Source organism: Rhinatrema bivittatum, chromosome 14, assembly GCF_901001135.1.
Source record: "Rhinatrema bivittatum chromosome 14, aRhiBiv1.1, whole genome shotgun sequence".
NCBI lineage: Eukaryota > Metazoa > Chordata > Amphibia > Gymnophiona > Rhinatrematidae > Rhinatrema > Rhinatrema bivittatum.
The window spans coordinates 45,643,059-45,658,351 of NC_042628.1; the positions used below are offsets into that span (position 1 = coordinate 45,643,059).

A 15,293-nucleotide genomic window follows, 5' to 3' on the forward strand; every position below is an offset into this window, starting at 1 on the left:
TCCATTCCATACTTGGCTGGCACGGTACCCTGGCAGATTACTGAAATATCTCTGGATGAGTCACTCGAGTTGTTAACGAAGCTCTCCATCCTGTTAAGCTCACGCAATGGCCCACTAATGTCCAGAATTTGCTCCAGAGCGTGCTTCAGTTGAAAATATATATGAGGTTAAGCTCATTGTTACCAAAATCATGCCTGAGAGTCTGACACGTCTTAAGATCCTTTTCCTCCTAGAATTGCTGCCTGAAGATGAAACCTTTTTTCTGCCATTCTCTACCATCAGGTGCAAAAGTGCATCCAGAGGTACGTCATCACCTCCCCTGCTATACGTTAAAATGTTCTCACTTAATGCCACACCTGGAGGGTATCAGACGATAAAAGTGGCCTTTTCAGAAACGGCGAAGCAGGTGAGAATAATAATGTGGCCAGCTCATCTTCATTTGCCTGTACTTTTTCCAGCGGGAGGCCAACCGATTCCTCATCATTATTAAATCAGGCTTTTAAATAAACCAACATGCGGCCCAATAATAGGCTCGCAATTAGGCAGCACCATTCCACTCAATGGTCCCTTGCTGCTCTCCCCCACTCCTGCTCAGCAGTTCTCTCTTCCCTCCTGCCCTTCCTCAGCAGCTCTCTCTTTCCTCTTCCCGTTCAGCTGCTCTCTAAAATCTTTAGGCTGGAGACAAGCCAAGCTAAGAAATTCAGCATGCGGCCTGTTATTAAGGAAACTCACGCATTCACGCAGAATGTTCACTGTTGTAACTTGCTCGTTACATGCACTGAACTCTTGGTGGATAAACGATGAAGATGATACTTTGCTTATCTTCCTTCCATATTACTTTATAATGCAGCAGAGGTCTGATGAGCAACTTCCTGGCATTCACACAGGGGCTTGGGCATTAACATCCGAGCCACTGTTGGCGTGAGAGATGCTGACTTTGCTCCTCACATGATAACTTGTGGGACCCCTTTTCTGGTGCATGGTGATAAGTCCGTACTGGCACTGAGATTACAGTGATCACGGGATCCTGCAAAGGGGCAGGTAACATCCCTCGGTGTTAAGCACTAGAAACCAAGCACAGCTTGCTACTTACCTTGTGAGGGTCACTGGAACTGAAGCTGTTACAGTCTAGGAAAAAAGGAGCTTCTGGAATGATCTCATAGAGGAAGACTCTTGTATCACCCTAAACAGAACAGGGAAGGCGACAGGAGATGGTGAGCGGGCGGGTGGGAGGGACTGACCACAGCCATTCCCTTGAAGGGAATCACACGGAGTCCCATGCTCTGCTCTGCCTGCAGAATCTCTCCTGAAGCTCACCCCATGCACCACTTACCCTGCCAGTTAGAAAGACGATGCTCGTGTCCTCATCATAAAAAGGAATGAGGGTGGATGGAGACACATCAATGCCAATGGAACAGGTGGGACCCTGGGACAGAGCCTCAGCACTGTAAAGGTACAGCTGGCGCTGGCTTTGGCTGAATAAATAAAGGCAGAGCACATTAATGAAAAGCAGAGCCTGCACAATTATTCTAGCACTAAGAGACAAAAGGAGATTGTGATAATCCTGACTAGTCAGGAGAACTCTGAAGTCAATGCTCCATCCACGGAACAGGTACAGCACAGGCAAGAGCAGTGCAAGCCTCTCCTCACACACAGCTCCATTCCCAGAGCAGGTACAGAACAGCAGCAGTGTAAGCTTCCCTCACACATGCTGCTCAGTCACAGAGCAGGGACAGCACAGGCAGCAGCAGTGCAAGCTTCCCTCACACATTGCTGCTCAGTCACAGAGCAGGGACAGCACAGGCAGCAGCAGCAGCAGTGCAAGCTTCCCTCACACATGCTGCTCAGTCACAGAGCAGGGACAGCACAGGCAGCAGCAGTGCAAGCTTCCCTCACACATTGCTGCTCAGTCACAGAGCAGGGACAGCACAGGCAGCAGCAGCAGCAGCAGCAGCAGTGCAAGCTTCCCTCACACACAGCTCCATCCCCAGAGCAGGTACAGAACAGCAGCAGTACAAGCTTCCCTCAAACATGTGGCTCTAGTCACAGGTACAGCACAGGCAGCAGCAGTGCAGGCTTCCCTCACACCTACTGCCCCAGCACAAAACAGGTACCCAGCACAGGCAGCAACAGTGCAAGCTTCCCTCACACATGTGGCTCCAGTCACAGGTACAGCACAAGCAGCAGCAATGCAAGCTTCCCTCACACATTGCTGCTCGGTCACAGAGCAGGGACAGCACAGACAGCAGCAGCAGTGCAAGTTTCCTTCAAAATTCTAGAGGTGAAGGAGTCTGTAGCGCTAGCTTCTCCTGAGATGTAAGTGATGAGAGCTGAGAAAATGATGCTGACCCTTACCTGTCAAATCCCGACACCAGAAGGTATTTGCCAGCACATACCCAAACCACCCGGGCTCCTCGCCCTCCTTCCGGCCCTGGACCTTCCTGTGAAAGGTGGAACAAGACATGTATTTCTGGGACGGAGACTGGCAGCTGCTGGGATTCAGATGTGGATGAATGCCTGTGCTGAGACCATTAAACTCATTGCACATAGTGGAGGGTGCAATCTCCAATTAGCCTGCATAGTTCCACCATGCATGGGTACGTTTACTGGTCTTGCCTGCAGCAAATTATTAGAGAGGAACTACTAGTTTTCTCTTTGAACATTGGGTAGTGTAAAGAATGGAAGATAAAAGTGCCAATATACTGATCACCCGTTTGAGTACTTGGATAAAATAGTGTATGCACTTTTGAAAATCCCATGTGCAAGTGCTGCTTAAACCCCCCCCCCCACAACCAACATCACCACTCCCCCCCCCAGGAATCCCTCTCTTTAACTTCTGTTCTGAAGTTTGGGCCTGTTCCTTCTCAGCAAATGAGACACTAGTTGGCCAACGCTCCAATGACTTTGGCTGAAGGAAGACAGGTAGATTGCGGCTGTCAGTAGTCCCCCTCTCCTTGCTGAACAAGGATTTGTTTGCAGTGACCCGGAGGAAGGAAGAAGCCCTCTGGGGAACTACAGGCAGTGATGGTACCAAGGTGAAAATTATTCTCCTGCTCTCAGGCCCAGGAGAGGTCCAGAGGCTCACCCAGCCTGTGCCGGCCAGAACTGTCTCACCGTCCGCAGATCCTACATACTGCAGAATCAGTGCCCTTCACTAGTTTTTAAGAGGGGGCCAATTTGGATCTAAAGGCACTGGAAGAGGGCCAACAAATTTGTCCACACAGGGCCAAAAGCCAACAACACTACTGACCGGTGCATGCTAATGGCATCCTGTCCCCACCACTATCCTGTCCTCTCAACTCCCTCTCCCTCGTGCCACCAGGCTCTCTCTCTCTTTCTCTCTCACCCTGTCTCCAATCTCTAATTTCCCCATTCATCTTTTCAGTCCCCTAGCAGCCTCACCCTCCTTTCAGCTCCCTTCCTGCAATACGCAGCAGTCACAGCCTCTCCCTCATTCTCTTCAAAGCAGCCTCTGACACTCCACAGCAGCCTGACCCTCTACTCCCTTACCCACTGCAGCAGAAGCAGCCTCTGACTCTCCCCCCCCCCCCCCCAATTCCCCTTTCCTATGGAGTAGCAGCAGCCTCTGAAGCCCCACCCCCTACAGCATCCCTCTCTTTCTCAACCCACACCCCTTCCCTCTCTGCAGCAGCCTCTCTCTCAGTCCCCTCCACCCTCCCATCCCACAGCAGCCTCTCTTACTGTGCTTCGCTCTAGGAATAGTGCAACCGCTGACTCCTCCCTCATCACTGCTGCCACCCTCCCACTGGTTGTCACTCCTCCCTCCCTCCCTTCCTGTTGCTCTTCGGCCGGTGTGGACCCACTGAGGCGCCGCCTTTGCATCACTGGCCTGCGACAGAAGCCTCCTTTTACACCATGGTGATAGAGGAAAATGTGCAAACCAGGAGCCAAACCATCAACAGGGGCCACACTAGGGAACCACAGGAGCCACCACTGGCCCCCAGGTCTTCCCTTGAAGAACACTGCTGTAGATTATCCCTAGCTGCCTTTCCCTTTAGGGATCCTGTAAATTCTTTCCTTAATCTCTCTTTGTTCTGCATGAATCTTGCCTGCCCCTCTGTGCCTGTCCATGGCTAACACTTTTGTCCTTGGTTGGGGGAGCCTGGCTCTCATACTGAGGCGCTAGAATGTGTTTCCTTAGTGTTTACCTGTAACTGGATGAGAACATTCTGATCCAAACCTGAGAGGCAGGTGTTACATATCCCCAGGCACATGCTGGCTTGGACTTGCAGTCCTCCCAATGTAGAAAGCATTAGCGAAGAGATTCTAACAGTGCTGGGCCTATGTATCACAGCTGGCCCGGAGGACTCTCTCCTAGGTGTCAGTGCACTGCAGGGGAAGGGAGAAGGGCTCTTCAGTGGCAGGAGTGGGGAGAAGCCCCTCTTACCTGCACCGGCTCTGTAGATTTGCGGGGCTCATACAGCCGTACTTTGCCATCCTTGCTGACTGTTGCTAGTAATTGTCCATCCGGGCTCCAAGCCAGGCTGAAGATCTACCACCAACAGAATTTAAGTGTAAGACAAAAACAGGAAATACAACAGTGTCCAATCAACAAAGGTAATTTCAACTTTACCTTTGCTTATTTAGGCTTTTCCTAGAATCTAGCTAACGCTTCCCAGTGAATACTCTAGTGGAAGCAGCAGTCATAAGACCAGCTGGGGAGGAAGGCCTCCTCTGAGGCTAGCCATCAACAATGCCTTAAACTCAGCACCAGTCATCTGAGCCATGCCATTCACCTGCCTTCACTCACTCTGGAATCCAAGCACATCACCTGCACGATGTTTCTGAATCCTGCCAACCATGGCGGCCTGACTTTGGAAGAGAGAGGGGAAATCTATACTAAGGTCACTGCCCAGTTTTTATCTCTGGTGGAGGCCGAAGGGTAACCAGGGTAGAAATAGCAAATAGAAAGCGGAGATGATGAGCGGTATACACAATCGTTTCTACCTTTTATTGATAAGTGATTGAGAGAAGGTTTCGGACCTTCTCTCAATCCTCTCTATCAAACCTTCTCTCAATCACTTATCAATAAAAGGTGGAAAACGCTTAATTTAAATTCCTTCCTTGTTTTCATTTTTTCGATTAATCCAGCATAAGGATCCGTGAACTCTTTAGCGCTATACTATCCATAATTGCGGTCTTCACCGATTGTGTATACCGCTCATCATAGGAAAATTAGTTTCTTACCTGATAATTTTCGTTCCTGTAGTACCAAGGATCAGTCCAGGCTGCTGGGTTATGCCTCCCTTCCAGCAGATGGAGTCAGAGAGAAACTGAAAAGGCACCTCCCATATACCCTGGTGTGCCACCTGCGATCCCTCAGTATAATCAATATCAAAGCAGAAGAAATATAATATAGGATAACAACCAATGACTAGACCAATATGAACAAAACTCCCTGGAACTATTGAACCAAATATGAACTATTGATAACAAAACTATGAAACATCTGACAAGATGCCGTGATAAAATCTGTAAAGGAGAAAATTGACAGAATCAGACAAGCAGGACTTGTACACTTTGGGCGGGCGTCTGGACTGATCCTTGGTACTACAGGAACGAAAATTAAAAATTATCAGGTAAGAAACTAATTTTCCTTTCCCTGTACGTACCAGGATCGGTCCAGACTGCTGGGATGTACCCGAGCCGCCTTAAATGGGGTGGGACACAGAAAGTCCCATTTGAAGCACACTGCTGCCAAAAGAATCTGTAGTTGGACTCCGAACATCCAACTGGTAGTGTTCAGCAAACGTGTGCAAAGACTTCCAGGTAGCCGCCCTACAAATTTTCTGGGGCGAAACAATTGCTTTCTGCCCATGATGATGCTTGAGAACGGATAGAATGAGCTTTAAGACCATTCGGAACTGAATGCCCATGACATATGTAAGTGGAAGCAATAGCTTCTTTTAGCCAGCGAGCAACAGAAGTTTTGGAAGCCTTAGATCCCTTATTTGGACCATACCATAAGACGAAAAGTATTTCCGAAGTACGAAAATCATTTGTGACTTCCAGGTATCGCAACAGTATCCTTCGAACATCTAATCGCCGTAGGTCGCGACCATGCGAAGAACTGATCTCCTCCTCAGAGAAAGAGGGTAATTGTATCAATTGGTTGACGTGAAAAGAAGAGACCACCTTCGGCAAAAAGGAGGGTATCATTCGCAGTGATACTCCTGAATCCGTGATTCATAAAAATGGTTCCCTACATGACAAAGCTTGTATCTCGGAAACCCGACGTGCTGAACAAATAGCCACGAGAAAAACCATTTTGAGAGTTAAATCTTTCAAAGTGGCACACTTGATAGGCTCAAACGGGGGAGTGCAGAGACCATGGAGAACCAAATTCAAACTCCAGGATGGACAAAGCGGCCATACCGGAGGACGTAAATGTTTGAACTCGCGCAAAAAACAAACAACATCTGAATGCTGCGCAATGGTAGAACCTTCAATCTTACCACGGAAACATCCCAAGGCTGCAACCTGGACCCGAAGGGAATTATAAGCGAGCCCCTTTTTCAACCCTTCCTGTAAAAACGCCAAAATATGCACTATCAGCAGCGCATGGTTCGGAGAGAGGTATCTTCAAAGGATACTAATGATGCATTAGAATTAGGGCATCCCAACAGTGAGGTTCCAATAATTAGAAAAATAGTCCAAGTGCCTGTAACTAAAAACTTACGTGAGCTAAAAAATTCTAACTTATCCCTATCAATTAATAAGCAGAATGAAAATACAAACGAAAAACAAACTTTGAAATCTTTGTATGCTAATGCCAGAAGTCTAAGAAGTAAGATGGGAGAATTAGAATGTATAGCAGTGAATGATGACAGATTTAATTGGCATCTCAGAAACATGGTGGAAAGAGGATAATCAATGGGACAGTGCTATACCGGGGTACAAATTATATCGCAATGACAGAGAGGAGCACCCGGGAGGAGTTGTGGCGCTTTATGTCTGGGATGGCATAGAGTCCAACAGGATAAACATCCTGCATGAGACTAAATACAAAATTGAATCTTTATGGGTAGAAATCCCTTGTGTGTCGGGGGAAGACTATAGTGATAGGGGTATACTACTGTCCACCTGGTCAAGATGGTGAGACGGACAGTGAAATGCTAAGAGAAATTAGGGAAGCTAACCAAATTGGTAGTGCAGTAATAATGGGAGACTTCAATTACCCCAATATTGACTGGGTAAATGTATCATCGGGACACGCTAGAGAGATAACGTTCCTGGATGGAATAAATGATAGCTTTATGGAGCAATTGGTTAAGGAACAGACGAGAGAGGGAGCAATTTTAGATCTAATTCTCAGTGGAGCACAGGACTTGGTGAGAGAGGTAATGGTGGTGGGGCCGCTTGGCAATAGTGATCATAATATGATCAAATTTGATTTAATGACTGGAAGAGGAACAGTGTGCAAATCCAAGGCTCTCGTGCTAAACTTTCAAAAGGGAAACTTTGATAAAATGAGAAAAATTGTTAGAAAAAACCTGAAAGGAGCAGCTACAAAAGTAAAAAATGTCCAAGAGGCGTGGTCATTGTTAAAAAATACCATTCTAGAAGCACAGTCTAGATGTATTCCACACATTAAGAAAGGTGGAAAGAAGACAAAACGATTACCAGCATGGTTAAAAGGGGAGGTGAAAGAAGCTATTTTAGCCAAAAAATCTTCATTCAAAAATTGGAAGAAGGATCCAACAGAAGAAAATAGGATAAAGCATAAACGTTGGCAAGTTAAATGTAAGACATTGATAAGACAGGCTAAGAGAGAATTTGAAAAGAAGTTGGCTGTAGAGGCAAAAACTCACAGAAAAAACTTTTTAAAATATATCCAAAGCAGAAAGCCTGTGAGGGAGTCAGTTGGACCATTAGATGATCGAGGGGTTAAAGGGGCACTTAGAGAAGATAAGGCCATCGCGGAAAGATTAAATGATTTCTTTGCTTCGGTGTTTACTGAAGAGGATGTTGGGGCGGTACCCGTAATGGAGAAGGTTTTCACGGGAAATGATTCAGATGGACTGAATCAAATCACAGTGAACCTAGAAGATGTGGTAGGCCTGATTGACAAACTGAAGAGTAGTAAATCACCTGGACCGGATGGTATACACCCCAGAGTTCTGAAGGAACTAAAAAATGAAATTTCAGGCCTATTAGTAAAAATTTGTAACCTATCATTAAAATCATCCATTGTACCTGAAGACTGGAGGATAGCAAATGTAACCCCAATATATAAAAAGGGCTCCAGGGGCGATCCGGGAAACTACAGACCGGTTAGCCTGACTTCAGTGCCAGGAAAAATAGTGGAAAGTGTTCTAAACATCAAAATCACAGAACATATAGAGAGACATGGTTTAATGGAACAAAGTCAGCATGGCTTTACCCAGGGCAAGTCTTGCCTCACAAATCTGCTTCACTTTTTTGAAGGAGTTAATAAACATGTGGATAAAGGTGAACCAGTAGATGTAGTATACTTGGATTTTCAGAAGGCGTTTGACAAAGTTCCTCATGAGAGGCTTCTAGGAAAAGTAAAAAGTCATGGGATAGGTGACGATGTCCTTTCGTGGATTGCAAACTGGCTAAAAGACAGGAAACAGAGAGTAGGTTTAAATGGACAATTTTCTCAGTGGAAGGGAGTGGACAGTGGAGTGCCTCAGGGATCTGTATTGGGACCCTTACTTTTCAATATATTTATAAATGATCTGGAAAGAAATACAACGAGTGAGATAATCAAATTTGCAGATGACACAAAATTGTTCAGAGTAGTTAAATCACAAGCAGATTGTGATAAATTGCAGGAAGACCTTGTGAGACTGGAAAATTGGGCATCCAAATGGCAGATGAAATTTAATGTGAATAAGTGCAAGGTGATGCATATAGGGAAAAATAACCCATGCTATAATTACACAATGTTGGGTTCCATATTAGGTGCTACAACCCAAGAAAGAGATCTAGGCATGATAGTGGATAACACATTGAAATCGTCTGTTCAGTGTGCTGCGGCAGTCAAAAAAGCAAACAGAATGTTAGGAATTATTAGAAAGGGAATGGTGAATAAAACGGAAAATGTCATAATGCCTCTGTATCGCTCCATGGTGAGACCACACCTTGAATACTGTGTACAATTCTGGTCGCCGCATCTCAAAAAAGATATAATTGCGATGGAGAAGGTACAGAGAAGGGCTACCAAAATGAAAAGGGGAATGGAACAGCTACCCTATGAGGAAAGACTAAAGAGGTTAGGACTTTTCAGCTTGGAGAAGAGACGGCTGAGGGGGGCTATGATAGAGATGTTAAAAATCATGAGAGGTCTAGAACGGGTAGATGTGAATCTGTTATTTATTCTTTCGGATAGTAGAAAGACTAGGGGGCACTCCATGAAGTTAGCATGGGGCACATTTAAAACTAATCGGAGAAAGTTCTTTTTCACTCAATGCACAATTAAACTCTGGAATTTGTTGCCAGAGGATGTGGTTAGTGCAGTTAGTATAGCGGTGTTTAAAAAAGGATTGGATAAGTTCTTGAAGGAGAAGTCCATTACCTGCTATTAAGTTCACTTAGAGAATAGCCACTACCATTAGCAATGGTAACATGGAATAGACTTAGTTTTTGGGTACTTGCCAGGTTCTTATGGCCTGGATTGGCCACTGTTGGAAACAGGATGCTGGGCTTGATGGACCCTTGGTCTGACCCAGTATGGCATTTTCTTGTTCTTATGTTTGTGGGGACACTTTCAACCCATCACACCATCACTCAAAACCTTCCACACCCTGACATATGCCAGGGAAGTGGATGTCTTACGAGCCCTGAGGAGAGTAGAAATCACTGCTTCCGGATAACCTTTCCTTCTGAGTTGCTGCCTCTCATAAGCCAAGCCGCTAGACAACAGCAATCCGCCTGATCGAAAGACACGGGGCCCTGATGCAGCAGAGTCGAAATATGGCTCAGATGAAGGGGCCGTCAACCGCTAGGGTGACAAGGTCCGCAAACCATGGTCTCCTTGGCCATTCCGGAGCTACTAGAATGACCATCCCCTGATGAGATTCTATGCGCCTCAGAACCTTCCCTATCAGTGGCCAAGGAGGGAATACATAAAGCAGGATGTTTGGGGGCCACGGAAGCACCAGAGCATCTACTCCTTCCGACCCGTGTTCTCCCCTTCGACTGAAGAACCGAGCCACTTTTGCGTTGCTCCGAATCGCCATTAAGTCCAGGCGCGGGATTCCCCAACAACGAATAATGAGTCTCATCGTTTCGGGTGACAGCTCCCACTCTCCGGGATCTAATCGCTGTCGGCTGAGGAAGTCTGCCTGAACGTTGTCCACTCCCGCGATGTGGGAGGCCGCTAGATGGCTCAGGTGACGTTCCGCCCAGGCCATCAACAGATCTGCTTCGGACGCCACCAGACGACTCCTTGTACCTCCTTGCCGGTTTATGTAGGCCACCGTTGTCGCATTGTCTGAGAGAATCCTTACCGCCCTGTGGTGGACCAAGGGAAGAAAGTGCTGCAGGGCCAGGCGTACTGCCCTGGTCTCCAATTGGTTGATGGACCATTTGGTCTGTCGAGGGGACCACCTCCCCTGAGCAGATTTGAATTGACAGACTGCTCCCCAACCTGTCAAGACTGGCATCGGTTGTAATGATGATCCATGGTGGTGGTTCCAGGTCCACCCCCTGAAGATGAGGCCCGGTACCAACCACCAACTGAGGCTGGACCGGGCAGGTTCCATCAAGGGTAAGGGCAGGGCATAGTCCTCCGACTTGGGGTCCCAGCGGGACAGTAGTGCCCTCTGCAATGGCTGCATATGAGCAAAAGCTCAGGGGACCAATTCCAGGGTAGATGCCATATGTCCAAACACTTGCAAATAATCCTATGCCGTGGGCAAAGGAAGGGCCAGGAGGCTCTGAATTTGAGACATTAAATTGACCATGCGCTGACGGGGGAGGAACACCTTGCCCGCCGCCGTGTTGAACCGGGCTCCTAGAAATTCCAAATCCTGGGATGGTATAAGATGGCTCTTGGCAAAATTCACTATCCATCCCAAGGACTGCATGCTGTTCAACACTGAGTGTACCGCTATCTCACAAAGCGCTTTTGACTTCACCCAGATGAGCCAATCGTCCAGGTAAGGATGAACCAAAATTCCCCGACGTCGGAGGGACACTGCAATTACGACCATCACCTTGGTAAACACTCTGGGGGCCGTCGCCAAACCGAAAGGGAGGGCGCAAAACTGATAATGCCCCCCCATGATCTCGAACCGAAGAAACATCTGATGGCGTGCCTGAATTCCGATGTGCAGATAAGCCTCCGTCAAATCCAGAGAAGCCAAATACTCGCCCTTGTGGACGGCTGCGATGACCAACCTCAGCGTCTCCATCTGAAAACACGGCACGCATAAAGCTCGGTTGACCTGCTTGAGATTCAGAATCCGTCAAAAGGTGCCCTCCTTCTTGGGAACTATGAAGTAAATGGAGTAACGACCGGTCCTACTCTCGGCGGGTGGGACTGGAACCACTGCTCCCAACGCCTGCAACCGAGATAGTGTCTGAGCAATTATCAGTTGTTTGTCTGGGAGACTGCAAGGAGAAACTATAAAGAGATCACAAAGCGGCTGAGCAAAATCCAAAGCGTAACCGTGACTTATAATATTTAGCACCCATTGGTCTGACGTTATTTTGACCCATTCTTCCCAAAAGTGGGACAACTGGCCCCCGATCAGAGGAACAGAGGAATGGGTCGTGCCCCCTCTTTGTGAAGACTTATTGGGGGTAAAGGCATGGGAGGCCTCCTGCCCCGAAAGGAAGGCGACCAGGTCTGTGTCCGGGATGACGATTGCCGCTGCGTGGAGGACGAACCCTCCCTGCACGAAAACGGCGTTGCCTGCGAAAACGGCCTCTGAACGTTCCGAAGAGCGAAACTGCTTAGGCTTGTCCTCAGGCAGCTTGAACACTTTGTTGTTCCCCAAATCTTTAATGAGTTGCTCCAGTTCGTCCCCAAACAGTAATTTTCCTTTAAAGGAAAAAGAACCCAAACGAGATTTGGAGGAGGCATCTGCCGACCAGTGTCTTAGCCACAAGAGCCACCTTGCCGACACCGCGGAAGCATGGTGCGCGCAGAAGATCATACAATGCATCCGCTGTATAGGCGACCGTGGACTCCATGCGGTTAGCCTGTTCTGCCTCCTCAGGAGGAAGCTCCTGGGCTGTCAGTAATTGCTGAACCCAGCGGAGAGTAGCCCTTTGCATAAGGCTGCTACAGACCGCAGCCCAGACGCCCAGCGCAGACACTTAAAAATGCGCTTCAATAAGATTTCCAATTTCCTATCCTAAAGATCTTTGAGCGCCGTTCCGCCAGTCACTGGAATAGTGGTATGTTTAATAAAAGCCATGACGGCAGAGTCTACCTTGGGGATCTTAAGGAGATTTAAGGAATCGCTCGGCAAAGGGTACAGCTTTTCCATAGCCCTGCTAACCCTTAATGATGCCTCGGGGAAATCCCATTCCCTGGATACAATCTGGAAAAGTTTATGGCGAAATGGGAAAGTTTGTGGAGGACCCTTAAGCCCTGCTAAAACAGTATCCCCGGGGACAGAGTCCGCTTCGGGACTCGGAGCCAGAATTTCCAATTCCCGCAAGACCTGTGGGATTCAAGGATCCAATTCATCCTTGCTAAAAAGTCTAAGGATCTGAGGATCATCCCCTTCCACAGGAACATGGCTGTCCACATCCCCTCCCATGTCCTGAGTGTAAGGGTCCGCAGCTTCGGGAATTGCCGGATCTGGATCCATAGCAGGGCGAGGAAGGCGGATCCCCGCCTTACCTTGTTCCGGTGTAGGCTTAAAAAGCTTAGGAGGGGGGACTCCTCCCAGTCAGCCTCAGCCTCTAGGTGGGCTTTGTGCATTAACAAAATAAATCTAGAAGAAAAAGGCTGCGGCCTCTTTGAAGCCCCTCGAGGAATTGCAGAGGAGTCTGGATCACGCTGTTGCTGCGGGCTCAGTGCAGGCGGAGAAGCCGCGAAAAATCTCCTTCCTCCGACGCTGCATCAGCGTCCATACCCGGCGTATCCAAAATGGCCGTCGCGTCGGCATCAAGTGGGGGCGGGGCAGGTCTCTGCCCCCGAGCCGCTGGACTGCTTCGCTGCTCACGCGGCCGCGAAAGAGAAAGACCGCGGGCAGCCCCCAGCCGTCGGGAGGGTCCCTCGCCCCCGGGGATACACTGGGAGCAGAGACCCTCCCGAGAAAGCCGGGTCCCTGAATCTCCGCAGGAAGCACAGTTCAAAGCGCGCGGCATGCCGGCTGAGTAAAAAAGCACGCGAATTCGCTGAGTGGAGAGTCCACCCCCTCCGGGGCCCCGGGGCGAAAGCGCGGCAGGCCGGGGCTGAGAAAACAGAAACCCAACTCTAACCCGTCACCGACGGGCTGTGAGATTCTCTGGACGCTTGTTGTTTGCTGTTATTTATTTATTTATTTTTTAATATATAAAGAAACAAGCCCTTTATGCACAAGCCCCCTTCAGAGAACAATGAAAACCTCTGGTATACCAATTAGGGGGGGGGGGGGGAGAGAGTGACCGGCCCACCGGTACATTCTCCCCCAAGCCCCTCAGGGAACCTAAGCTCCGGGAACCAGTCTTCAGGGCTCTGCCCTACCTGGCCTGCCACCAAATTATGCTGCAGCTGCGCTAGCGCCAGGAGAGAGAGAAATTGAAAAGGAAATAACTTTTTTTTTTAAAGTCTAACTTGTGAGAATTCCTAAGGAATAAACAATTGATCTAGTCAGAGGAGTTAGGAGCAAACCTGTGCACCAATTGATACATTTTAAAAGGATCAGGACCGCAGGTTATGCCTCTCAATCTGCTGGAGTCAGAGATATACTGAGGGATTGCAGGTGGCCCACCAGGGTATATGGGAGGTGCCTTTTCAGTTTCTCTCTGACTCCATCTGCTGGAAGGGAGGCATAACCCAGCAGTCTGGACTGATCCTGGTACGTACAGGCAACTCCGCTTTCTATTTGCTATTTCTACCCTGACTACCCTTCGGCCTCCACCAGAAGTAAAAACTGAGCAGTGCCCTTAGTATAGATTTCCCCTCTCTCTTCCAAAGTCAGGTGTATGGTGGCCAAATAATGTGGGAAAAACGGAGAGAAAGCTAATCACTGGAGACTCCAGCAAGAAGCCAGAGGATTTTAGGTTCTGGATGCTATTTCTCTTCTTTCACCCTTCCTCCTACCTGATCGCTGTGTCCAGTCAGAAGCCGCTCTTCCTTCCCGGAACCCAGGTTCCAGATCCGCACGCTCATGTCATATGAAGATGAGGCCAGGATGTCTGCGGCCAGTGGATGGAACTTGATGGAATAGATTTTCTCGGTATGCCCTTGAGGAGTGCAGAAAAATGAAAATGCTTCTCGTCTCTCCAGCCCCTGCTTCCCTCCCCTCCAACCCATTCCCACCCGGCTCATACCTGGCAGGCTCCCAGCCTGACGCAGTGCTCCTATGTGTAGCATACATTGGGGGAAAGTTCTGGAAAGCCCACAGAACTTCAGGATCTGTGGGTGCTTTGTCATTACATGCCTAGGGCCCTGCTTACTATTTTTCAAAACAGAAGCTATGCAGCTGGATTGACCTTGAAAACTGCCTACAAAGCATCCACATAGATCTGCACCAGCTTTTTTCTTTTTTTGATTGCAACAAAACAAATGCACACAGTTTTCAAAATGAAATCTACATGTGTGGTTTTTTCTGAACACATCCCACCAGGTACATCCGGCTAAACACGTAAGTGTTCTAAAAGCCCGCACAGAATTTTAATGAGGCACAGAAGGGCAATTAATTAGGGTAGGAGGCTTTGAAAATTGTCCTCGTTGTGATACAAGGTCCCATCACTGCATAGTTTGAATACAGAATTCAGTCACGAAGCTGGAAAGTCCGACACGCTATGCCCCAAGGATGTGTGGAACCCTCTCAGTCAGAGTGAATAGTATTACAGTTATTAAAAAGTGTTTCCTTCCATGATTTGGGGTTTGGTCCTAACCTATAGACTATATAGCTCCATTCCAGAAGCACAGATGCTTCTGGAATGAGGCTGGAGTCTCAGGAGCTCTGTGCTCCCCTGCATGGAATCTGTTAGGGAGGTCCTTGCCCCTCTGGGACCCTGGCTCAAATATATCAGGGAGGTGTGTGTTCCCCTAGGACCTTGGCTGGAATCTCAGGAGCTCTGTGCTCCTCTGAGATGTGTGGAATCTGTCAGGGAGTTCAGTGTTCCATTGGGACCCT

At 48.2% G+C, this 15,293-nt stretch overlaps 1 protein-coding gene across 2 annotated transcripts in view; it reads right to left on the minus strand.

The window, feature by feature from the left end:
* The window catches only part of LOC115075806 (mitochondrial import inner membrane translocase subunit TIM16-like), a 497,551-nt gene that overhangs the window by 29,367 nt on the left and 452,891 nt on the right, over positions 1–15,293 (minus strand). For both annotated transcript variants that reach the window (XM_029576599.1, XM_029576597.1), the window contains exons 19-23: positions 14,252–14,394; positions 4,409–4,513; positions 2,356–2,441; positions 1,334–1,475; positions 1,094–1,183 (exon numbers count right to left, since the gene is read on the minus strand). In XM_029576599.1, the coding sequence (XP_029432459.1) occupies positions 1,094–1,183; positions 1,334–1,475; positions 2,356–2,441; positions 4,409–4,513; positions 14,252–14,394 (566 nt within the window). The remainder of the gene's footprint in view (positions 1–1,093; positions 1,184–1,333; positions 1,476–2,355; positions 2,442–4,408; positions 4,514–14,251; positions 14,395–15,293) is intronic.